General features: G+C 36.4%; 1 protein-coding gene across 4 annotated transcripts in view; it reads right to left on the minus strand.

Moving 5' to 3' along the window:
- LOC126999962 (uncharacterized) overlaps positions 1-25911 on the minus strand; it is a 99421-nt gene continuing 73510 nt past the window's right edge. For 3 of the 4 annotated variants that reach the window (XM_050863214.1, XM_050863215.1, XM_050863213.1), the window contains 3 exons: positions 24097-24227; positions 18491-18558; positions 1-9626 (listed from right to left, as the gene is read on the minus strand). In XM_050863214.1, the coding sequence (XP_050719171.1) occupies positions 9434-9626; positions 18491-18558; positions 24097-24227 (392 nt within the window). In that variant the 3' untranslated portion in view covers positions 1-9433. Of the gene's footprint in view, positions 9627-18490; positions 19636-24096; positions 24228-25911 lie in introns of all 4 variants that reach the window. The other variant, XR_007753679.1, reaches the window with a different exon arrangement.

Genomic DNA, 25911 nt, shown 5'->3' on the forward strand with positions numbered 1-25911 from the left:
TCTATGTATCAAACATCCCCTCTCATGACATCTGGATTCTTTTTCCCTTAGATGCTCTGAAATCGTTGCTAGATAATACAATGTGCTGCATTACATACAAAACTCCCTTGATGCAGCTTTGATTTGATTTAACTTGCAAAATTGTAGTTTTCTTTAATATGACCAAGGTGGCATCTTACCCAATGGCCCCCTGACATGGCCCTCTGACCTCATTGTGGAGGTTTAATAAGAGTTCTGATAAAGTTTCTGCATAAGTGCCATTTTGGCCTTTGGATTTAACTTAATACAAATTCAGTATTATGTAAAACCTTGAAGAGAATTACAAGGCAATGATCATGAACACTGCATGATACTTTGCATTGTTACACACATGCTTAGATTCATAAAAATCTACAAAAAAAGCATGGCCAACAGATGTAATTATCTAGATAATTAAATTTGTACACCAAAGGTAATTATCTAGTGCTAATTCTGTACTTTCACTGCTGCCTAGTTGGTGACAACAGTTTTCATAACTTTAGATTTATATACCTTCAATTTACCAAACTTGACAAAACCAAGGAAGCTTGTGATATGTTCCCTACTGCTGAGGAAAGGCACTGGTTATGCTTGTTTTTGGCCAGGGCTCTATTTTGTAAATCATAAGGAGGGCATTTGGGATTTTTTTCATCTAACCAATTTTTTTTACATTGAAAGTTATATCTAGTTTTCCATATATAGGACAAGTCTACATAATTTTAACTTTACATTATTCACTAATCAACAAGTAAGCACTGCTGATGTCTTCAGTACTTCTTTACATAAACTGAATCTTTCCTTCTTTATATGAATATCACATATATCTCATAAAAAACATAAAAAAAACACTAGTTTATTACACCAAGCATACCATGTTCTGCTGTGACTACCTACACTGATAAGGTGTATACAAACTCCACAGTGGCAGTTTTACATGCTAACAATGCCCATTTGTTATTCAGTGCTCATTTATAGGATCTTCATACCAACAGTGTGCAAGGTATTTATCTCCACAGTGGGTACAATATTTATAGTTACTCAAATGCCTGTTTCACCACTCACTTGCATGTCAAATGCTGGTTTTCATAATTTAATGGGCATTATAATTAATGAAAAAAATTACAGTACAAACTGTGATATTATAAATATGATAAATATCCATGTACTTAGATAATAAATATATTTTGTATGAAGTATCCCATAGTCAATCCCTGGCCACAATGATGAGAACACAGCCTATCATGTTGTTACTATGAGAATCAAAGTAAACGTAACAGAAAATGTTGTAATTTTAAACAGAAGAACTCATATATAATGTTTTCCTCAACAATCTGAGGCCACCAATGGCCTGAGCCAGATGAAGGGAACACCAGGGCCTCAAACTGTGGTGACAATGTAAATTTCAATTACTGCCTTTTTTTATTGTGCTATGGACACATGGGATGGGTATCTATTGTAGAAAAGTACAAAAAATCAATACATCACTTGTATAAAGTGGTCAATAGCCAACAGACATGACATGGATGCATTCAGAAGTCATATATGTATCTAAAACCTAACGCATTCTTAACCATTTTTACATTCATACAGATATTACTTTTACAACCATAAATGCATCAAGTACTGAGTTCCCTTGACTGTTAACAAGAATTTAATCTTCTGAATACAGTCTGATGGTACTGAAGGCAAGTGGATGCAGAAGTAAATAAATATTAATAAATCACTGAAGAAATGGCTAAAAATTCTAAAAAACAACAGGTTAACAAATATTCATTTTGCATATAGTCAACCATTATCTGCAGCTGACTTTCCTAACAATGTACCTCTAGGATAACTCAGAGTAGATACTATGGATGTACCTGGAACACAGACCACACACACACACACACACACACACACAAACACACTCAGCCAATGGCTTTTTGTTGAAATATTTTTCCTAGTATCATTAATATGATAACCTTTTATAACATAGTTCTTTTCTTATTAGAACTACAAAAAAGTGATTTTCTTTTTTGGTGTACTAAAACTAAATGGGTATGAATGTCACTGAAAATTTACACTGGTGCACCATACACTTATGAGTATGTTTTATGCTGCATTGCAGATTTATTTGACCTTATTTCCAAGTCTAATTATGTGTTATCCAGTTGAATGGGTTAGTACATTTTAGGGTTTCAGAGTTCACAGTACAGCACATCTGATATTATACTGATGGAATTATTTTTCTCTATTTAAGTATCCAATCAGTGTTGAAGAATTTTGATTTTCCTGTTTGGATGTGAAATTAGATGAATTAAAGCAAATCATGTTTCCCCATTGTAAAGGTATGTCCAAAATAGTTGAATAATAAAGTACTGTAGGGCAGGGTTGTTTTAATCTGGAGAGAGAGAGAGAGAGAGAGAGAGAGAGAGAGAGAGAGAGAGAGAGAGAGAGAGAGAGAGAGAGAGAGATTTACATAGATTTACATAGAAAATCAGACCACACAGACCCCATGGTCCAGACTAGGTGGTCTGTCCTTAAACCTAAGTGATTTTACATTAATCAGATGGCTCCAAAACGTTGCTTTTCTACTCTAGTTAATATTAAGTTGAAGGAAGTGACGGTCGAGCTTGTTTTTAAAGGAGTCAATCGTGTTACACTGGACCACTGATGGTGGGAGCTTATTCCATTCTCGCACTACAACGTTGGTGAAGAAAAATTTGGTGCAGTCTGAATTTACTTGTCTACATTTGAGTTTTGTGCCATTGTTCCTAGTTCGCAAAGTGTCATCGATCATAAACAATTTTGTTCTGTCTACATTCGTGAAACCATTAAGTATTTTAAAACATTTGATCAGTTTTCCTCGGAGGCGACGTTTCTCAAGAGAGAACATGTTAAGGGTGGAAAGCCTTTCTTCGTAGGATTTGTTGCGCAAGGAAGGGATCATTTTTGTTGCTCGACGCTGAACACCTTCTAGTTTAGCAATGTCCTTTGCATGGTGGGGAGACCAAAACTGTACCGCATATTCCAAGTGGGGTCTGACTAAGCTATTGTAGAGCGGAAGTATTACATCTTTATTCTTGAATAAAAAGTTTCTTTTAATGAAGCCCAACATTCTGTTCGCTTTATTTGCTGCATCGATGCATTGATGTGAGAATTTGAGGTTTGACGCGATTTTAATCCCCAGGTCCTTAACACATTGAACGCTTGTGAGTTTAACCCTCTGAGTACCGCGCTATGGCGAGAAAACTAGTACACCCCATACCGCACTATGTGCAAATTTTTTTTTTTCTTTCAAAACACTCGAATCTATCCCAAAACCATAAAAAATGTTGTCATTCCCCTTTCCGTAGCTTAGAAGTGTACCCCCTTCATCTCACCCACAGCCCCGCCCCACCCGTCCAGCCCCGCTCAGCCGAGAGCGAGTTCATGTGGCTGTGCCCGCCACTCCGTTTCAGCACGGTTTTGTAGTTCCACACTTTTTACACTCAGTGCATCATGGAACAATTATATTTCGAGAAATAAGACCGGTTTTGAAAATTATAAAATGACGATACGGTATCGTCACCCGTATGGGAAGCAACATTTTGTTTTTGGCAGAGGGTGGTAAGCTGTCCTGAACTTTTCCTTTGTTTTCACTATGTGGCGTATCCCATAGGATCACGAGAACCTGGGAGAGGCTAGCCCAACTCTCTAGCTATCACGTGATACCCGGCTGGTCTTCGGGGAACCAAAACTTTTCGCGAAATAAGACCGAGTGTAAGGGTAACTCAGTGACGATGTGGTATCGTCACCCGTACTGGCGGTAACATCCAGTGGTGACGATACCGTATCGTCATCGGTACTCAGAGGGTTAACGCCGAGTATTTCGTAATCGAACTTCTTATTTTTTGTTCCAACTTGAAGGACCTGGCACTTGTCTACGTTAAAGGGCATCTCCCATTTATCCGACCAAGCTGAAATTTTGTGCAGATCCTCTTGGAGGCTTTGCCTGTCTTCGTCAGTGAGAACGGAGTTACCAATCTTTGTGTCGTCTGCAAATTTACTAATGCGATTATTGAGTCCAACATCCACGTCGTTGATGTAAATAATGAAGAGCACTGGGCCAAGAACCGAGCCCTGAGGGACGCCACTAGTGACCAGCGCCCACTCTGAGTTAAATCCGTCAATCACTACTCTTTGTTGTCTGTTGCTCAACCAATTCGCGATCCATTGGTTTACTTGACCGTCAATACCTATTTGCTTTAATTTATAAAGTAATTTATGATGTGGGACTTTATCAAACGCTTTCTGGAAATCAAGATAGACTACGTCCACTGATTTGGTTACGTCATAAATTGAGAAGAGATCGTTATAAAAGGTCAGTAGGTTTGACAGGCAGGATCTTTTGTTACGGAAGCCATGTTGTGAATCTCCAATTAATGAGTGGCTTTCGAGGTAACTCACAATTTTGTCTCTAATTATGCTCTCGAGTAGCTTACCTACAATTGAAGTTAGACTAATGGGTCGGTAGTTACCTGATATTTTTTTGTCTCCTTTCTTAAAAATCAGAGAGAGAGAGAGAGAGAGAGAGAATTAATTTTCAGTTACATAATACACACACACATGTATATATGTCCAGCCAGAAAAATAAGCTTGAGAGAAAAAAATGCATCAATCACTTAAGAAACTTGATATGACAGGTCTGGAATAAACTCTACATTTAACATTAAAAATGTACTGAAAAAGAAAATAATGAGATCAATTACAATGAAATTATTGTAACTATATATTGTGTTAGGCTGTTATAAGCCACTGAATCGGCTTCATATAACTGAGCTGCTGTTAGCCGGTTATGTTAATGGAAAAATCTTACCCACCACCACTTGTCATCTCATCTTTACATGTGCTAGAAACAGTTGATTTTGGCAAGTAAACGAAGCTTAACATGATACCAACCATGGGAGAGACAGGGCGCATATAGCGGGTATGTCTTACTAAAAGTTTGATTCTGCATAGCTTTGCTACTGGGAATATTTTAGTATAATCATAAAAGAGAGAAAATGAAAGACAAGATATAGTATGGTCATTAGGAATAGAAATAGCAGGATAAGTATGATAAGAATGATTGAAGAACACTTGAGTTTTGTTCACCTGTCACAAGTTTGAATGGCATACCTGTGGGTTAGACCTATTATCAACTGCAAACCATGCCTCTGCCTCACAAGCAGTGTGCATCACCACTTAGCAACTGCTGATTTATATAAAAAAAAGTTGTGTGCAGTCATTGTATTTTTCAATGTACACATTTAATATTTTTCACAATGGAGTTCACAACCTATAAATTTGCAAAGTACGAGGATAGATTGTGCACCTGTACAAAGAGCTATTGGTTTCACCATCCTCTCACTATTTCATATGCTCCTCCTAAGCAAGTAATCTCATTTCCACTCGCCATAAGTTCACCTGTTATGCCTCATTTTATAACTGTCGTTGAGGCACTGAGATGGAAAAACCAGTGTTCTTCAATTTTCTTTATCATACTTATTATCCTGCTATTTCTACACCTAATGACCATACTATATCTTGTCTTTCATTTTCTCTCTTTTATGATTATACTAAAATATTCCCAATAACAAAGCTATCTCTTCCACATTTTTTCTCAAAACTCTTCCTAATTTTACTCAGCATTCTCATAATTAAATGGTAAATCACTTGCAGCCTCCATTTTTTTTCTTCAGATTAGCATATTTAGAACTTTCAATGGTGATGTGTGACAAGGTAAGTCATGTGCTCTGGGAGAAACAGAATGACTAGGGGAGGGGATGATCAAGATGGAAATCAAAGCCAAATTACTGCATAAAGTAAGTTGTCATCTACACATCTAAAGATGAAATACTTGATGCAAGACATTTTATAATTCCTAAGATGATGACCTTTGTTTTTCATCATATTTACATTGTAAGTAGTTTCAAGAAACATGAAAGTTTTGGCCTAGTGGAAATGAAGAATCCCCATTCTATGGACATTTGATTCCTTTATCAACTTAAATATCAATGGATTTTTTTTCCAAACACAGTACCATTAACTGCTGTACTGAGAATATTGTATGCTGCACATAATAAAAAAATAAGGGTCTGGTCCAAGCAGAGTAACATGGTCAGTCCCTTATAAGTAATAAGTGTGGTGCATACTACTTTGAACCTAATAATTCAATACTTTCTATATATCAATGGAATAACATTTTTAATCCATTCAGCTCTATGCCCAAAGAGTTTCCCCTTATCACATGAGTAGTCAGATTTTTTAACCATTTCCACTGTCCAAAATTTATTTATATATTCAGGTTATTAGGCTGTGTTTAATGTCTCTCTTAAAAATGCAGAGGCAGTTTAAATTCTATATGCATGTCTATGTCAGTATCAGTCTTTTCAGGTGAGAGATGCCATGATGCAGGGGTGGTACAGAAATATCAAGAATTTTGAGGGAGAGAGAAATTAGGCAACAGATCTACTTGCACCCTGATGATGACATTAAATTAAGTTTTAGTTGGGGAAATAAAAATTACAACAATATTCATGATCCCTGTTCATCCAAATATTTCAAAGGTCACACACAGGAGGAAGCCCTCAGTATCACATAAAACAATTGCAGTTAAATAATATAAAAAAATAAATCATCAAGATTTCATATTTTCATGATTTGTAAAAAGTAACCATACTTTCTGGTGAGCATAAAACCTCATGGTGAGTTTAAAAAAAATGTTTTTAGCAACTTTCCAACATTTTCATATTTTCAATGTGTGCCATATCACTTTTCTGTCATTAAGAACTCATGGATCTTTAGAAAAAGGGAAATCATGTAAAATAAAATTACAATGTTCCCTATTTTTTTATGACAAACAACTGATTGCATATTCTTTAAACTAAAATAATAAAATTAACAACTATAAATACTGATGATCAATACAACAAATAAAACTTAATATGATGTACACCAAACGCACACTAAATGTCAGATTTTTATAACCTAACACATTAAACAGCACCATAATTTAAATCATTATAAAAATTGAAGTTTTTGCTTAGAATGTTAAATAAGTATCAAGAACACAACATGCTAAGTTCTGGACTTTTAAAATAATGGTGCAAAATGCTTTATATCTTTAAAGAATTCTTAATTACAGCAGCTAAAACACCCAAAATACATGGTAGTGAAAAATATTTTACCTTCTCGAACATAAACACAGAATTTCCGAGTATATAAATATTTTACTCATATTTGTGGTGCACCAGTGTAGTTTTCCACTAATACATACAATACTTTTCTTTTAATTATTATAAATGCATTATACCACTCATCCAGTTTATATGACTGGCAATGCTACTCAGTTAGTACATTTACAGAAACTAATTATGATCAGGAAGCAATGTGCTTCCATTCAAATTGAGGCTGAGGTGCCACAGAGGCTGGAGGGCTGGTGGGTGGAGGTGGGGAGGCTGGGAGAGGGTTGGGCTGTGTGTCTGCAGCAATGCATGATTCAATTATTTTTACTTTTTTTGTTGTTGTTAATTCATGAGTTTGAGGAGAAATTGAATACTGATTAGAGAAAAAAAAATATACAAAAACATATTCAAAACGGACTCATTGTCACTGATACAATTAGATTCCACTGGTTTTGATCCTTGCAACACAAATGCCCATTTATTGCCATGAGGCAAAAGCATATCAAAGCTGAGGTATATATATCACAAAAACCTGAGAAAAAATCCATCAAAACATGAATGTCAATAAAATTTCCGTTTCATATGATGCATTGAATATCTAAAAAAAAAAAAAAAAAAAAAAACAAAAAAAACTTTTGGGTTCAAACTCATGCAAAGCATTTGTAACACACAATCCCAAGTGACTAGTATGACAAAGCGACTTAGCAAAAGGCCAATTCGCTACAATTTTTGTATGACGCAGTAGAAGAAAACAGATGCCAGTACATTCTGTCATCTTAGAAAATAATTCCTCCTAAAGATGTTCAGAAGAATTTCTGCATGGCATATTAAAAGTCCCTTGACTTCAGAAAAAAATGACACCTGATCCATATAAGATGAGTGTCATACCTTTCATGATGGCAGTCAGCTATCTTCTACCAAATCCACTCAAAGAGGAGTAAACAGCCCTATGTCCTACAGAGATCACATTGAGCGTATCTGAAGTTTGTTGAAAGGTGAGGAGGGATATTGTCATCTTGGCATGGGTAGGTTGTTTTAGTAAATATATGGCACCACATATTGGGCAGAGGAGGTAGGAAGATTCACCTTCTCTCTTTTACAGCAGTAAATAAACTAAAAGGTAGTAGATAACTGAAGTACAAGCCATTAATTCAATATCACTAATATCGATTAAACAAAGAAAGTTGTTAGAAGTGGGTTCAGAATTACATTTCTTTATGGTCTAAAAACTTTTGCATTGGCAGTTATGAAATAAAAGATATTTCTCTCATGATTAAAACAACCTAGTGAGGAGAATGATCAATACACATTTGAATGAAAATAAGAACATTATAAAACAGTAAAGTAATAGTCTTATCATATAATGGGCAGTGTTGGCATACTAGGAACTATCTTGAGCCAGACCCCACAGTAGTCCAAAGCTATAAGGACCTATAAATAACAAAATACAAAAACACACACACATAAAATTAACCTAGGGAATAAAATCAGATCTCTTATAAGTCAATGAGGACAAAAAGAGATGCAACAAAAGATACATATTTGCAGACACACAAGACGAACAATTATACATAATGGGCACCCGTTTTGTTGTGTGTGGATTGGTCTGGCCGAGATGTTCCTGATGTCTGGCAGTGGTAGTTTCTGAGTGGCCAAATGTCACCATTACAATGCCACCTCCCAGATATATGGCAGTTATGCTACTGTTAGTAATCAGTCTATAAGACACTATAATAACTACTAATCTTTACAATCAGATAATTAATATAAATACAATTTTAATTAACTAACAACAATTATATTTTCTTATAATTTTCATGTCACTCTAGTTGCCAAATATCTGTACGAGACAGCAGTTCTGGATCACTAGGATTAGGTATATCCTAATGTTGGTCACATGACCCTTTTACACAAAGTAATAGTATTAAGAGCTCCTGGCAGTGGACAAACTATGCTGGTTGTTCAACTCTCACGCTATTTACAAATATACAAAGCAGACTGTACACACAGACACAAATATTTCCCCTTAGTTTGCACAGAATATCATTTTTGGTCCAGTATTTGGTCCATATAATCCATAAGTTCAACATTCTGAGCTCCCAATGTGGTGAGGTCTCCCTCCACCACAGTCATAGAGGAATGCTCACATCACATACACACACTGTGTTACTCCGTAATGGAATGAGATCAAGACCTAACTTTGTCTTTAAAAATAATTTTCCCTAAGATCACACAGCTTTAGTTAACTCTAAAGATAAAGATTTAGGACAAGAAGAGCCTTTGCGTTTGTGTTTACGAGGCCATGATAAGCTGGGATAACACAGCTGAGAGACGACTTGCTTGGCCTCAGGGGACAGCTGCTCGAGGGGCACCTGCCGGGTCGGTTCCAGTTGACCAATGGGAATCCACTCATCAGCAAGTCTGCCAAAAGAATTACACAGTTGTAGTTACTAGAGAAATGGACGAATACACATAACAGCAAAAAGCAGAAACAAATGGAAACACTTGAGAGAGGCCTATGTTCAGTAGGAATGATAAAGGCTGCTGCTGCTGCTATGTCTTATACATTTTAAGGAATCATTATGATATTATATGATGCTGCACAATAACCTAATAATGCAGACACCAAATGGTCATGTAATGTCAGTCCTGTGACTCAAAGAACATGAAAAGATTACACCATTAGCTACAAGCGGAAATGACTCTTCTAACCCTTATGTTAAGAAGCTAATGCCAAAAGTCTGCGGTTGTCTTAAGTCTTCCTGTATAACAGAATGGAAGAAAGTACAATAATATGAAAATTATGAAATTTAAAATGGCTTCTTGAAAAGCAAATGTAAACAAACTAACATCTTCATATACAGGAATTACAGTACTCAAGGCTGGACACTACAGAACACTTGACTTGTCCTTGCCAACACTTCTAAATGGGGCAGGGGGGACTCAAGTATCTTTCAATGGCTTAAAAACTCAATTTTTCCACCTGTCAACTTGACACAATCTTCCAAACACCTATTCCTCATTTTTTAATAACACTCAGCTGTCCCCATCTTTTTTGCTAAATATTCTCGGTCTATCTATATTATAGATAGACCGAGAATATTTAGCGTAGAAGGGGACAGCTTCTATAACTAATAATCTAAACTGGAAACTTCATATCTCTTATTAAATCAGCTTCCTCAAGGTAAGGTGTTCTGTATCATCTCCAACAAGTTTTTTGACCCCTCACTGATGCTATCCATAAACAAGGGCCACATACATACTGATTATGCATCTCGTGTGTGGAAAAATTCCACACACACATAGCCTTATTTGGACAGAGTAGAGTCAAAGGCTTTTTGTCTCATCAATTCTCCTCTTATTGATAGAATTCTACCTCTTAAACTCTGCTGCAATGTTGTATCTCTTTCTATCTTCTATGTATTTTTGGGGTTAACTGCTCTACTGAACTTGCCAACTGCATGCCTCCACTCTGCCCATGTCCCCGCTGCACACATTTTCCTCCTGCCCACTCCTCTACTATTCAAATCCCCTAAACAGGAGTTAACCAACATTTCCATTCTTTCATTCTTTTTACTGGTAAACTCTGGAACAGCCTTCCTTTATCTTTATTTCTTCCTGTATGCAGCTTAAACACTTTTAAGAGGGGTGTCAAAACACTTCTTCTAATGGCTCTGTCCTCTCTATTTCAAACACTTCAACTGAACACTGTTTGTGGGAGCAGTACCATTGCAGGCTTTTTCGTTTCTTCTTCTTCTTCTTCTTCTTCTTTTTTTGTATCCTTGAGCTGCCCCCCCCCCCCCCAAAAAAAAAACACCTGCAGAGCAAGATCTGAAATCCTTGCCATACATCCAGGCCTTCTCTCCACTTAGTACAGGGCTATAGCATAGGAAGAAATTATGAACAAACACAGGATTTGAACTTGTGATTTTCTTGGTTGTGTGCTGACCATTCTAAATACATTACCAAATTCCTAGGTTTACTAGTGCATATTACTAATATAAAAAAATAACTGTAGGAGCTATATCCCTTTTGGTTGCCTCTTTTAACACAATGGAATACCAAAATGTATTTGTAATATGCATGTCTCAGATGGGAGAAGTTGATAATAATAATAATAATAATAATAATAATAATAATAATAATAATAATAATAATAATAATAATAATAATAATATATAATATATAATAATAATAAAAAATAATAAGAATGATGATGATAATAATAATAATAAAAAACTCACATTGTAAAGGTTTTCTCAGATAAAAAGTAGGGTGGGGGGACACCAAACCCCAACCTTTTGGCGTAAGAGCTGCAACTCTTGGTCACCATTTCATGAAATGTTATGGAAGGTAGAGAAGATGGAAAGCATTACAACTCCTTGAAAGAGGTCCTTGCCTGCTTGTTGTCCACTAAATAGGAAACCACGTGAGAGGACACCAGCTTATAATGGGGGGACACCAAACCCCAACCTTTTGGCGTAAGAGCTGCAACTCTTGGTCACCATTTCATGAAATGTTATGGAAGGTAGAGAAGATGGAAAGCATTACAACTCCTTGAAAGAGGTCCTTGCCTGCTTGTTGTCCACTAAATAGGAAACCACTTGAGAGGACACCAGCTTATAATTTTCCCACCTAAGCTAAGATTTCAACTGGAACCTCCTGGGCTGAACATTCTTGGCAATACCAACTACCAGGCAGCTCATGAGAAACCCACAGAGACATGGAAATCTAAGTAAAAGGAGGAAACGCTACCTGGTAGAAGAGGCCATACATTACATAAATCATTAAACCATATGATATTTAGTCAAAGAATGAGATATGTGATGGTTTATCTACAGTACTACTGTATAAAAAGCAAATCATATAACTCACATTCATTAATACACTATATGATTGTTTAATATACCAATACACAAGACCACTGCATATCAATCAATTATTACATTGAAGATAATAAGCATTTCATTAATGTGCATTAAGTACTCTCTTATTGGAGTCATTAACAGGGTTCGGTTCATAATCAGGAAATTTGAGGCCGAGTCTTTATCCTGACATACGCAATTTGGGTGGGTCTCTTTAGTCCCTGTTCATTTAATAGAGAATTAGACACAGACCTATGGATAAAAGGTTCATCTTCCTTGCTGACAAAATGGGTCCCAATTCTATAATAATGGAGATGCAGTATTACAGGCCTGATGACAGGCCTAATATAAGAGTTTTGTTCTTTTGTAGTGAGATGCTGTAAAGGCATGCACCTTTAGTTTCCTTTTTGTCCAAACCCATATCTCCACTCTCCCCAGTAGAATGGAACATGTAAAATTAGGAAAAAAAAAAAAAAAAAAAAAAAAAAAAAAAGTACAGTAAAATTTCCTCATTTTAGTGCAAACACTGTCATTGAGGTCTGGATCACTTTTCTCACTGGAATAAGGCTTTGTACCTGATGCGACATTTTTATTCTCAAACAAGCAGAGGTGGGCACCCACTATTTTTTTGTTAGTACGGAATTCGCAATTCTGCTAACTTTGTTGGGCATTCCGCTACTCGCTAATCCGCAAATTTTCCGGCTTAGCCGGTCCGCTATCGCAAATCCACTAATGCTAATGCTAATATTTTTTTTAGTCCACTAATAAAGTCTGCAACAGTCTGGTAACCATTTCCATTTTAAAATGTAAATCACTGTGAAAATATCAAAATAAATCAAATACAAATACTGCAAGGAATACGTCTCTAAGACTCGGCGAGTTATTGTAAACTGCCTCCCACGCAGGCTGCCGGGACAGGCCGGCTGCACAAGACAGTTCTAGAATATTCCTGCCCATGCAGCCTGGGCAGCCTGCCGCCTGCATGCTGCGCAGACCAGCTGCACATCAGACATCTAGAATAGGGTGGCCAGATTTCTGGATGTGAAATCCGGGACACTTTAATGAAAAAAAAAATTCCGGGACAGTGCATGAAACCCGGGACAATTTTATTTTCAGGATGAACCATTAAAATCCGGGACTGTCCCGGAAAATCCGTGACGTCTGGCCACCTTAATCTAGAAGTTTCTCCACACTTTCAAGAATACTCTTGAATTTCCCGGAAATTTCATTGTTGGCGGATTTTTACAGTTTGCGTTAGCAGACTATAATTTTGGCATAATGTTAACTGCAAATCCGCTCATTTTTCTAATTTTTTGCTAACGCTATTCCGCAATTTTTTGTTAGTCCGCTATTAGATGATTAGCGATTAGCGGACTTAAATTGCGGAATGCCCACCTTTGCAAACAAGTAATATGCTTTTGAATGGCAGTCACCGATGCATATAACACACGGACCTTTAGATTCAATGTTTTGGCTTGGACGCTATTCAAACACAAGAACTTCACAACTGTTCATCAGTTGGCTCTCCTGCAATCAGGAAATAGGATCAACAATTTTGTGTAAAACATACCAAAACCTATGGTAATTGAGACAAAGTCAAATTTGTCCAATCTGGGAGTGACTGTGGCAGAAATTTCTGTTACATCATCATGTGATTCGTGACATATGAAGTTTATGGAAACTCCATGAGGTCATTTGTCTGGAACATTTGCAAATGTTGTCATGGGTTATTGATAATTATGAGATCTGCACTGAGATCTTTCGCTTCACCAGAAGGAAAGGAGTCCTTCTGTACTAGAAGTCAAATTCACAAAATTTTGCATAGCTTTGAAGGTTTTGGGCTATTTTTATGAGAACATTACTAAGTGATGAAAATGGTAAACAATGGTAGTAGACTTATCTCAGTCGTACAGAGTTACGCTGACCCCAAACCTGTTGAGTGGTGAGATCAAGTTGATACGGCAGCAAGGGTCAGGTCACCCAGGTCAGTGTGGTGTGGTCTTCAGTAACAGGTGGTTGTCGAGCAGATAATATATTGGGGTCGCTCTTCAGGATTTAAACCTCATTTGACATCCTCTTTATCCAAGAGGTAGACTTCATACCTTTGGTATGGAACCATGAACAAGCCACTTTCAGTTTGAGAACTATTAAATATCATATAACAAACAGTAAGCCAACTCTAGTTTTATTCTGGGCTATCTTGCAGATGTGGATATCTTTTCTATCCTTCTTGTAAACAAGCTCACTTCACTCTCAGGTTGCAGAGAATGCTTAACAACTTCTTAAGTGAAGATCTTACCCACATCTTTTAATAATAATGGTTAAGTTAGGCAAAAACTTTTAATTTCAGTACTGAAAATCAAAATGATTAATCCGATGATAGATTAATTGAGGTTTGAAGGCAGTATAAAGGTTACTGCAAATAATTTTAACTATGGAGCATATCTGTTGCTTATAACAAATTGAAAATGGTGTTCAGTTGAAGACGTACTCTTGGATGCTCCAAACATTTAGCTTATAATGAAAAAGTGTGCAATGCAACTCCACACATCATCAAAGTCATTCTTATTTAAGTGATTGGGCTCGGGAACTGATTGGCTATAATATTCAATAAATAATTCAGACATAATTAATTAGCTACAGTCATGAGATACTGAACATATTAAAAAATGGAAAAAAATATAGAGATAAAATAATTAAACCAGCATTGCTTAACATCGTACCGTCATTTCTTAACATCTTAGTATTTGTACAAGATGCTCTATGTGACAATACTGCAGAAATGGTTTGATTTCTAATTCAGAAGTTAATTTTTTAGGTCTTTATTACAACAATATTGATTTCATTCAATTTACTTTTAGATAATATTGCACCACTGGAATTAATTAAATCGGCATATCATAACACATGCAACTGGTGGAACACTCTTACAGATAGCTTATGAAAGAATAAGACTGCATTTTATCACTTTTGTTTAATACAAAGGCAAGATATCATAATGAGAAATATTTTTCCTTTTTCACTGTCCAGAGCAAGGTTTAATGAAAACTACTTTTAAGTCGAAAATTCATAAATTACTCTGCAAAACAATGGAAACTAAACATGAACAACCCAAAATGTAAGTGGGTCAAATATTTTCTAGTGCTGAAACCAAAGAGCGTGCATACCACCAGGTCATCATTATAAAGAATGAATTTAGAGCCATTTGAGTTCAACTTATGTAATATGATCAGTATTTCATCCTGATTAACTGGTATATTTATATGAGGCATACTTATATCTTCTGCCCTTAATATTTACAAGTGTTCAGTATCTATGGAGTCTTCAGAAATCAAATTAGTTCGTTCGTAGGCCTCAATCACATAAATAAAATGCTATGACTACTGTAGCCAAAGCTACAATGTGCCCTTCTCTGGTTCTTCTTGCTCCCAGCTTATTTCAATTGCATCTCAAACACTGCGTCATACCAGTGATGACTAGGGAATAAAAATAATTATGAAATGGGGATTACACAGAAGATAGGTGATACACAAAGTTCTGCATCTAAAGAATAAAGAAGTTGTGTGGACTTGCAGATGACAGTTCACACTAGTTTGCTATTCATATCAAGTCATCAGTAGCTCAGCCAAGTAAGAAAAGTAGTGTACTTCAATAAGGTAGATACTGATTTCAAATTACTCAAAAATAGTATTAAATTATAAATATATCCACTACTTCAGAAAGAAAACCATGGATGAAAGACTGAAGAAATAATTCTAGGTGCACAGGCAGTAACTGTGAATGAGAAGGTCCACTCATAAAGAACAGCTGTGCTGACACTGCAGTATATAATTTCAAATTCCTCATCAGTACCTATACAAGAGCAAGAGCTCCCTTCTACATGCACCGTACATCTAAGGTGGTGGTATACAGGTGACTGGCAGTTCCTTCACAAACATGTCTGAACACCAGATGGTATTCAGCACATAGTCAAATAAAGAACTTGTACACTTTTCACTAGCAACTTCAGTATGTACTTAAGTAACGATCCTGTAAAAGTCTTTAATCCTAACTAGGCAGAAAAATAGAGAGCAGTTACTCCCTGGGGGTGTCCTTACGACTTCCATAATTAGACCACGTAGACATACACTCATCCCACCAAACCTAAACAAACCAATATTTGGTATGACTTTGCTGACACTAATGTTCACAGGTTGACGGAGATAGAATTATGGAATATGAAATGATCTGTTTACTTTCAGTCAGCTGACTTGGCATGGTCACACAGCATAAATGATGAGCACACTATAAGACTCACTGCATAGCCACCAAGGTTTCTAGAGAAATCCTGTAGATTCCTTGGTTACCACTGCATGCCTCATGTCTATATATGCACCCAAGCACACAAGCACACATGTGCGGACACACATACAAATGCATGCAAGCACACACACACACACACACCATGTCATCTTTTCTATTACCGCCTGACCCTTGCCTATAAAGTCTCACCCTGGTGTTGCAAGCCATTGCCTGCCCATTCCCTACAAATAGACATACATGCCATATGTCACATTGCCAGTGCCTTCCTTTAATTTTTTTTTTGTGGGGGGGGGGTGTAGATTGGACATTGTAAAAATGAGTGCATTTGTGGTGGGTAGCCTAACAAGAGCAAGAAGAGGCTTAGAGAGGGTTGTATGACTTTTATACAATATTACGAAGCAGAAAGACACAAGGCAACCTATGCAACAGTTAGGAAAGTATAGTTTCAAGTAAATTTGAGTTACAAATTTCAGCTGGTGCACAGAAATCTGTACTTTTGTTGTACATGAGTTACTTATTATTTTTCAGTGTGTTCATTCCAAGTGTAAATGAGGCAAAACACTAAGAAACTTATGCAATCACTCAGCAACTACATTATTCTCACCCTCAACCAATCAGGGGCAAGGAGGGACTCAGTCACAAAGAGGCTGACACAGCCAATCTGAGTCTGCGGTGTTCTTGCCCCCAGTTAGTTAGGGGTCAGTCTCCTGCCTGTCAGACTCTTCTTGGTGCACTCATGATACTGACTTGCCTCACAGAGTGGCTCATTGATATGCAACAAATTTGATTGATTCTAAATGCATAATATTCTAATAGAATTGATACTGTGACCCAAATTCAGAGCTTCAAGATATATATATGTAATGCCCCGACGAGCTTACTTTCCATCCTTCCTATTTCTCAACACGGCCTCTGCGTGTATCGAAATAACACGAGAAATTAATCAAGAGTGAGGGTATTCCCCGGCTGCCTGGGATTGAACCCGCGACCAGCGTGACGGGAGAGCCACTCCTTACCGAGTCGGCCAAAGAGGTACCCCACTGGCTAAGTGGGTTATGGGAGGCTCGTTCATCAGGCCGTCGCCGCACTACATATATATATATATATATATATATATATATATATATATATATATATATATATATATCTATATATATATATTTTTTTTTTTATGAGACAATCCTGAGTGGGGGAGGCCCACGAAGCTCATGCCTAGAGTAGGTCAATGGATCCTGGTGAAAGTTACTTGGTATGGGAAAGGTGCCTGCATGGAGACTTGCTCAGACTGATGTTCTACTGTACTATAACTGCAACTGCAAGTAACATTTTTCTTTACTGCATGCTTACATATCAAGGTATTTTCAGCTTACTTAACCCTAGCATATAATGATAATTGCTTCTGCAGACACACCATATCTTTAATTTTTCAGGAAGTCACAGGGCTGGTAGATGACACTAGGGAGAACACTTAAAAACAAATGTCCAAATTTTTCCTCACAAAAAAATAGATGCAAGCTGAGGAATAATACAAAATTTATAAAACTTTTCTTCATCAGTAGATGGAGTTCATCACGGTATGAAGGCTTCATCTGACCTTCAGACAAATGTTACAAGAAAAATGCCAAAATGTTTCAGCACCACCACCTTTGAATATTTCTCAAACTGTGTATGAGATTTTAAATAAAAGGATTTTATATACAAACTGCCTTCACTTATCTGTCTACCCACTCACTTTCTAATGCCTGTGCACATCAATTCCACCATAACCATTACTCAGAATATCTGAGTAATCACTTATTCCTGGATAACAAAGAAAATACCACGTCTTTCTTGTATGCACGCTACCCTTTGTATGACATTCTAATACTCAACAATTTTACCAAATGGCCAGCCAAATAATGAAGTTTACTTCAAGAAATTTGACTGATGGAGGAAAAAAGTATATCCTATCTTGTGAAAACCCATCATCAATAACAATTGTTATCAAATTGTGTCATATAAAGAGGTAATAATAAAGATTTTCTTGTAGACCAAAGGAAAATATCTTAAAGTTTGCTAATACCATTTAAAAATAACTTAAGAAATTATCATGCATAACTCTGCAACTGTAACACTTACATTCCTGGTGGAGACCATCTTACTAAGACTTCAGCAGAATCTTTGTTACATGCGCGTCTTGCAAGGACCTGGCAAAAAATGATAATATATAAGACATGTGTACAATAATTGATGAACTCCTGTAATGACAATGTTAGGAAATCACATATTCAATTTATTATCATGTGATTAACATAACTTTACCCAATAAAATTGTCCTTTGGTTAGGTCTTACCTTTTGGAGTTCAGCTCTTCTCAATTAACACAAAATTGCTATTAAAGTCACTAGGAATAATCTTAAAAAATCAAACAAAACCTAAATAAAAATTAATGATGCAGAAAGGCAGGTGAGCACTGCAGATTTTAAGAAGCTCAGATCAAGGTTGGAAATTTTCTTTCTTGTTCCCTACAATAGTCACAGTCCTAGAAACGGATTCTCCTAGTGAACAGGTGTGTAGCTAGCTGGCAGGTGTGAGAAACGAACAGATTACTGACTACAGGCAGCTTATTTAACCAAGAATCTGAAGATATGCTTCCTTGAGTATTGAGGAGAATTACCTTTTCATTAATTACTAATAAATTACCAAAAATGCAAAATACAAAGTGAAATACACATATTTTCAAACTAAAGAAATATTAAATAATTATGCCTGTAAGGGCATGTCATAATATCAGACTATTCAGACCTAGTTATGCTTATGTAAACTAAGGGAAACACTGGAAATTAATAAGAAAAAAAATATTCGCATTTTGACAACAATCACCTTCTATAAAAGACCTTAAAACCAAAAAGCCAAATACTCAAGAACCCAATTCAGAATATGGAAAAATGTGAGTAGGAGAGAGGACTGACAGAAAGCCAGGGCAAACCAGGCACCATGTTTTTTGTTTTTAAGAGGGGGGGGGGGAAGGGAGCTTGGACCCTTGGCATTTTGGAGGAAGCTGGAGGAAAGATTGCCTGGACTGAACACGAGGAACCAAGACACCAAACGTAGCCAAGACATAAGACTCAGGAGGCGCTGACGGTGCGCGTAGGGCTCTGAGGGTGACCTTGAGGTGCTGCCGCATGGACGATGAAGGAAGACCTGTAACCCTCAATGTGTTGCACTTCATCTGCCTTAGATCCTCTGCTTTCCTTAGCTCTTGTGAGTGACACAATATTTCCACTGTGAACCAGAAGATAAAGGAGTGAGTGCAGCCAGTGAACTGGTGGTAAACGGATTCCTCATTACATGTGAATGGAAACTTGGATTTCCTTTTTTAATTAAGGCCCCAACCAATTACATATTCTTCTTCAATGAGGCATTCACCAGCAAGTATTTGTGCCCATTCACTGTGTTGATGGTTTGGTGTGTTTGCTGAGCACACACTCAACAACTCTACTCTGAGAAAACCTTTAAAGCAATCCTCCATAAGGATATCCTTCCTCTTCTGAACAGCTCTTTGCAAAAAGATAAGATTTTATTTTAGTGAACTCCTTAAGCTTGACTTGGCTAGGAAACCCTGGACATATCACTGAAATGCATACAGTTCATCTTGTTTTTAGATTTATTTATTTTTTTTATTTTTTTTCATTGGTAAATTTGTAGAATGTATCTTAACTCTTAAACACACCAAAAGTTTAATAAGTTTCTCTTTCCACTGCGACATCTGTCTGGGGCTCCCTATGGGGCCTTGTGGAATGGCCTGACCGTGCAGCGAAAAAAAAATTCATGTTATCAATTTCACCCACAAGTATTCTTTTTTCCAGGTATTATTATATATCGTTGGTTTTGAAAGAGATTATTCTGCCTTATGAAAGAAAGAAAATATCAAGAAATGCAAATAAATAGTGAAGTTTACCGACTCGAAAAAAAAAAAAAAAAAAAAAAAAAAAAAAACATTGATTAAAGATAAATAAGAAATGCTTACGTTCACCACCTCGTAGCTCGAAACTTCCTGAGTCGACTTTTTATAATTCATATGCCAATATTTTTATGAAGATTCCAACACTATCATTGGAATTTTCATATGACCAGTAGCTCTTGAGAAAATGGAGGAAAACTATATTCTTCTATCTATTCTGTTCTCTCCAGTAGAAGAAACAGCTAACTGGCAGCAAACAAAACACAACGGGCAGGTCAAGGCTATCAAAATAGAAGTCAATTTTGTCTGGAACAGAGTTTTGATAATAATAACAAACATGACTATTAGCGCACCTATTTGCTGTCGGGAAGAACTTCGCCAGACGTAATAATAATCATAATAATTACCACTAAGTCTCTCTCCCTAACACTCTCTGCTGGAGTTTTTTTCAATTTTTCCATCATCACCATCACTTTCATGAGAACCATCATCATGCTCTGTACAAATGGGTCTCAAAATCTCTTCACTTGATAATTTCTTAGCCATATTTTCTAATAGAAACAGTTACTGGTCCCTACGAATATAAAACAAAATACTGTATCACAACACGATCACTTAACATCGCAAGTAAGAATAAATTTCAACAATTTCGTCTGACAACTGTAATCCAGGCTTACCAGGCTTCGGACACAATTTAAAGGGATGACAGTGCGTGCTCACAGGCTGCCTGCTGAGAGGCAACTAAACCACCGGCAATTATCACTTCAAATCCAACGGCACGAGAGTTGACAATTAGTTTATTTTATAGGTCCAGCTTGGATCTCTGATGCAAAAAATTTTGATGCGATTTTGAAAGATACTTTATTTTTGGGGAATTTTAAAAAAAAATTTGACGCGATTTGAGTCAAAAGCTCTGATGTAGACGATTCCGTTTTGACGCGAATCGTGTCATGGTGTGTGAAAGGGTTAAGAGACCCAAAACCCATTGAAATGGAGCCTCTCAGGGTTTAACTGTATGCATGTAGCTGAATTTACACTTTATTGGTTCTTTTAATCTAGTCTTTCAATAGAAAACAACAACATTAATTCAATGTAGAAATCACTTGTTATACCATTACCTCAAGAACAGAGTTAGTCCTTTTTTTTTTCTTTTTTTTTCCCCAGCAGAGGAGTCAGTACTTGATAATATATTACAGTTATTGTTCCAAGACTATCACTGCAACTACCAAGTATATAGGCCTAGTCGACACAATCCTCACTCCAAGTCCAGCTATAGTAAGATCTATTTCAGATGGTTCCATTACATCCATCTTAAATGCCTTTCTCTAAAGTACATTGAGAGATTTACCAAGAGGTTCAGAATACTTCAGGTATCTTGATGGAGAATCTTTAAAGGTTCACTTAGGGGCTAGAATCACCTCTGCCACCACACCACTGTAAGTAGTTTGATAAGGTGTCTTTCGATCAGGATGCAGGGACATCAATCAATTTGCCTTACACCAATGCTGTCTCAATGGCTGCATGCTGTCTCAACACCTTGGCTTTAAGATAGCATGCTGGGAAATTACATTCCACCAGAGTTGAATCAAGATCAAAACTTTATCTAATCCTGAATCCATATTTCTTTTTTTGTGGTCAAATTCAATATCTTTTTCTTCAAGGGATGGATTACAATCCCAATCCCATTCAACCACATCAAAGTTTAAGTGGGTAGTGTCAGAGGCTCCAGGGGGCAGCCCTATCTAACCATTTTATATGATTACTCACACTAGAATTTAAAAAAACATTTTGGCTGGTCAATCATTACACCGTTATCCCACAAGGAATGCTACTTTAGGAGGGTGCACCAAATTCCTACCACACAAATAAAGATTGATGGTCACCTACCTATCCATAAGACAAACATGGATAAGAAGATGGAAAAGCTTCAGAACCCAGCTCTATTCACTGAATAAGACTTTATAGTAGTTACCAGAACAAAATTACTGTTACTAATGAAGGCAAATCCTATGATACTAAAATGGCTACTAGTCAGAGTATGCATTTTTACTGCCATGCACTGTTTACATACTGTAAGTGGCATGTAATACCAGCCTTTCTCAAACCACAGTTCCTTAATACCAGCAAGTGTAAACATGAGACCAGTTGTTTTTGTGCATCTTACCATTAAACCATTCCTATAAGAATATTTTGTCTGGCAATACATTTTTAGTACATAGCTACAAAATAATGCATTGATTTTATAACAACATATAAAAGTACTATATTTTCTAAGCTGCTCTCAAGGCAGACACCCACACCACTAATTCAACTAATGTAAAGTGCAACAAGTTGCAATATAGTTGTCATTTTGTGGCCAGCTTTACTAGAAATTTGTCTTTGTTTTCAAGCTCCATGCTCTCTTTATATTTATATTTCTTATAGTGTTATTATTACTTCCTGACAAATTATCTGAGCTCCAGAGAGTACTTCTTAAATTAAACACAGAAACTGTCCATGTTAATGAGAGTTTAGTAGAAGAATGAACATGTGAGCCAAATAATGAAAGGAATTTAACATGTGTTTTATTTTCATGAATTTTATTATTGTCAGTAAAAACTAATGAGCAACACAAAATTTTGAGGTTATGCTTTCTTGGTGGATACTTCATGTTTACAGTAAGTCAGAGTTAAGGTGCTGATAATGAAGGCCAATGGAAGAACTTGTTACAAATATCTAACACAATTAAGTAGCTTGCTACCATGTGTAATACAAAAGATGAACAAATCTGTATCCAATACAAGCTGTGACAGTAGAATGTTGAGATACATGACAGGCATCAACTGGAAAGATCAAGTATTGATCGAAAGGTGGCCTGTTGATGTGGAGTTTGAGAACTAAGCAGTGTACTAACAGCCAGAAGGTTACATTGGTTCGGTCATGTGAAGAGAAGAGAGGATGGGCCACAAGCACAAGTTGTAATATAGATGTGGAAGGTCAAAGACCACCCAGAAAAACAAAGAAGTCATGGAAGAGGTGCACTGAGAAAGACCTGACTAAACTGGGAGTGGAGGAAGAAGCTCCTGACCGAACAAGATGGAGAAAAGTCACTGAATGTCAATCCCTTGAAAAGGGAACAATTAACAAAAATTAAATGAATGAATGATTGAATAAATCTTTACCCAAGATATATGAACTTTAAGAATCTTGAAGATGATCATAATCATTTAATATTCAATGCTACATGAGTGAAAATAACTTCACTTTTCATATTATGCATTTAGTAAATGAACAGTTTAATGATTTTCATTGTTCGAAACAATGGCATTATTTTAACATAAAACTGCCTTCAAAATGTTTCATATATTCTCTCTCTCTCTCTCTCTCTCTCTCTCTCTCTCTCTCTCTCTCTCTCTCTCTCTCTCTCTCTCTCTCTCTCTCTCTCTCTCTCTCTCTCTCTCTCTCTCTCTCTCTCTCTCTCTCTCTCTCTCTCTCTCCAAGCTAACTTACAAGCAATCAGTTCTACTGTTGGTTCATTCTTGTCAAGCTGTCGTCTTGGACTTGAAATCTCTGATAAAATTCCCCCTGCATAACACACACATTATGTTACAGACATGATATTTGTGATCAAGATGATGATATTGGTTATGAAAAGATTAGGAGTTTCCCTTACAATGAAGGTTAACTACCAAAGAGATAAATAGCTGTAGAAGAGTAACATTTACGTTAACATTAAACAGATGACAACTGGGAGTCACAGCCAAACAATAAAAATTAAGGTGACAAGAAAAATATTTCATTACCTGTGGCCGCAAAGTGAAGGTCTGGGCAGAGGTGATGGCAGTGCCTCCGTTCTGCACCTGAGTGGCACACATAAGCCGCCACTGCAACCGTTCCATCACTCCAACATCAAACATGTCAAACATCCGGGCAGCTGCACCAACATGAATCAGTTTAGTGTACCTCATTTAGAAAGGTTAATTAATCTTTCATACTTATATTCCTGCCGCTTGAGTATATCATTTTCAGGATGTCACTTGAAATATTTCAAATGTGAATGCTTATCCATTATTTTGCAGATTATGAAGAGTAATGTGTGTATAATGTCAAGAGATGAATTACATTTTCAATGAGCACTGATGATCATCCAGTCATTTAAGTGTACAACAAGTAAACATAAAAAAGGTCATGAGCAGATGAAATGAACAGAAATTCAAAGGGGAATGAGAGAACCAGATTAATAGAAGTAAACAATTAACTACTCACGGAGCTTCATCATTAGTTAAGAAAAACAAAAACACATGAACAAGGGACAGTTATTTGTAACTCATTACAGCACTATGTAATCTAAAGTTTCTAACTTTATGAGGTAACATAGAAAATGACCTTTGTATTGTAAAAATCAAGTCAGGATGCAATGAAGTTCCTTATGTATTTAACAAAAAGCAATCATCACTTCAATATAGGTACATAACATACATGGAAAAAAAAGAAAACTAAAAGCAGTTAGAAGCAGGATGCTACTAGGAGGAACCCAATCTTAGAAAAAAAGTAGGCACCATAAACACCACAGAAAGTTAAATATCCAATTTTTAGGGGCACGAAAATCTTAAAGCAATGACAATTAAGAATGGCCTAGAATAAATTTAGGATTCTGAATAAACCTAATACACTTTGGCAGCCATTTGCTTTAGTGAATTGGCATATTCCAACTGATACAAGCACACTGATGGAAAGCATATTTGAGATTCCTTATTAATTTAGTATCCAGCAGTCCAATTATTTTTCTCTCGTCTCTTGAGAACATCTTTAAAGGGCAGCCGGTTTAGATCCTCTTTAAATGTTATTTTATTAGTTAGGGATCCCATATTCATCATTTTCTGCTTCCCAAATCTATTCCCCAACTCTTTCTTTTACAGCTTTTCTAAAAATTCTAGAGCTTACTCCTTCCATACTAATAGCTTTACATGTTTGAATTTATACAATATGGCTTAATTCTGACCTTGAAAGAAATAGGAAAAAAACTTTGCGAAATTCATTGATATGTAGAATAGGACATTTCTTCCCACCACCACTGCAGGACAACAGAAATCAAGGCAAAATTCAACCATATAATGTGAATTTTTTTATTTATTTTGTGAAAAGAACAGGTCTTTGATTATCACATCTCTAATTTGGTTAAGAAAGGAGTAAAGAGTAGGAATTAGAATACTGATTACTTATAATTTGGAATACAGGATTGTTTAAGCTTTCATTAACTTCAACTCGTATATACTCTGCCTTTAGTAAATTATTTTATGCCAGTGACCTTTTTCTTATTATATTCTTGAATATTATTAGCAAACTCAGAAATATATGTTCATATTCAATCATGGGTATTGATATCCAGTCATCATCTGTCTTCAGGCTCCTGGCCCCCCAACCTCTTCATGATCTACTGCATGAGTCAGGGCCCATCTTCTCAGACACTTTCGGCTTTCACAACAACTATTTCCAAAGATCAAAAAGGAGTTAAGTTCAGTTCTCAAGATTGTTTTTTGCATTCATGGAGCAGAGGCTTTGTCAAACTATCACTAACTCTTAAAATTACCCATGGAAGTACTCACAACCTCTAAAAG

Source organism: Eriocheir sinensis, chromosome 17, assembly GCF_024679095.1.
Source record: "Eriocheir sinensis breed Jianghai 21 chromosome 17, ASM2467909v1, whole genome shotgun sequence".
NCBI lineage: Eukaryota > Metazoa > Arthropoda > Malacostraca > Decapoda > Varunidae > Eriocheir > Eriocheir sinensis.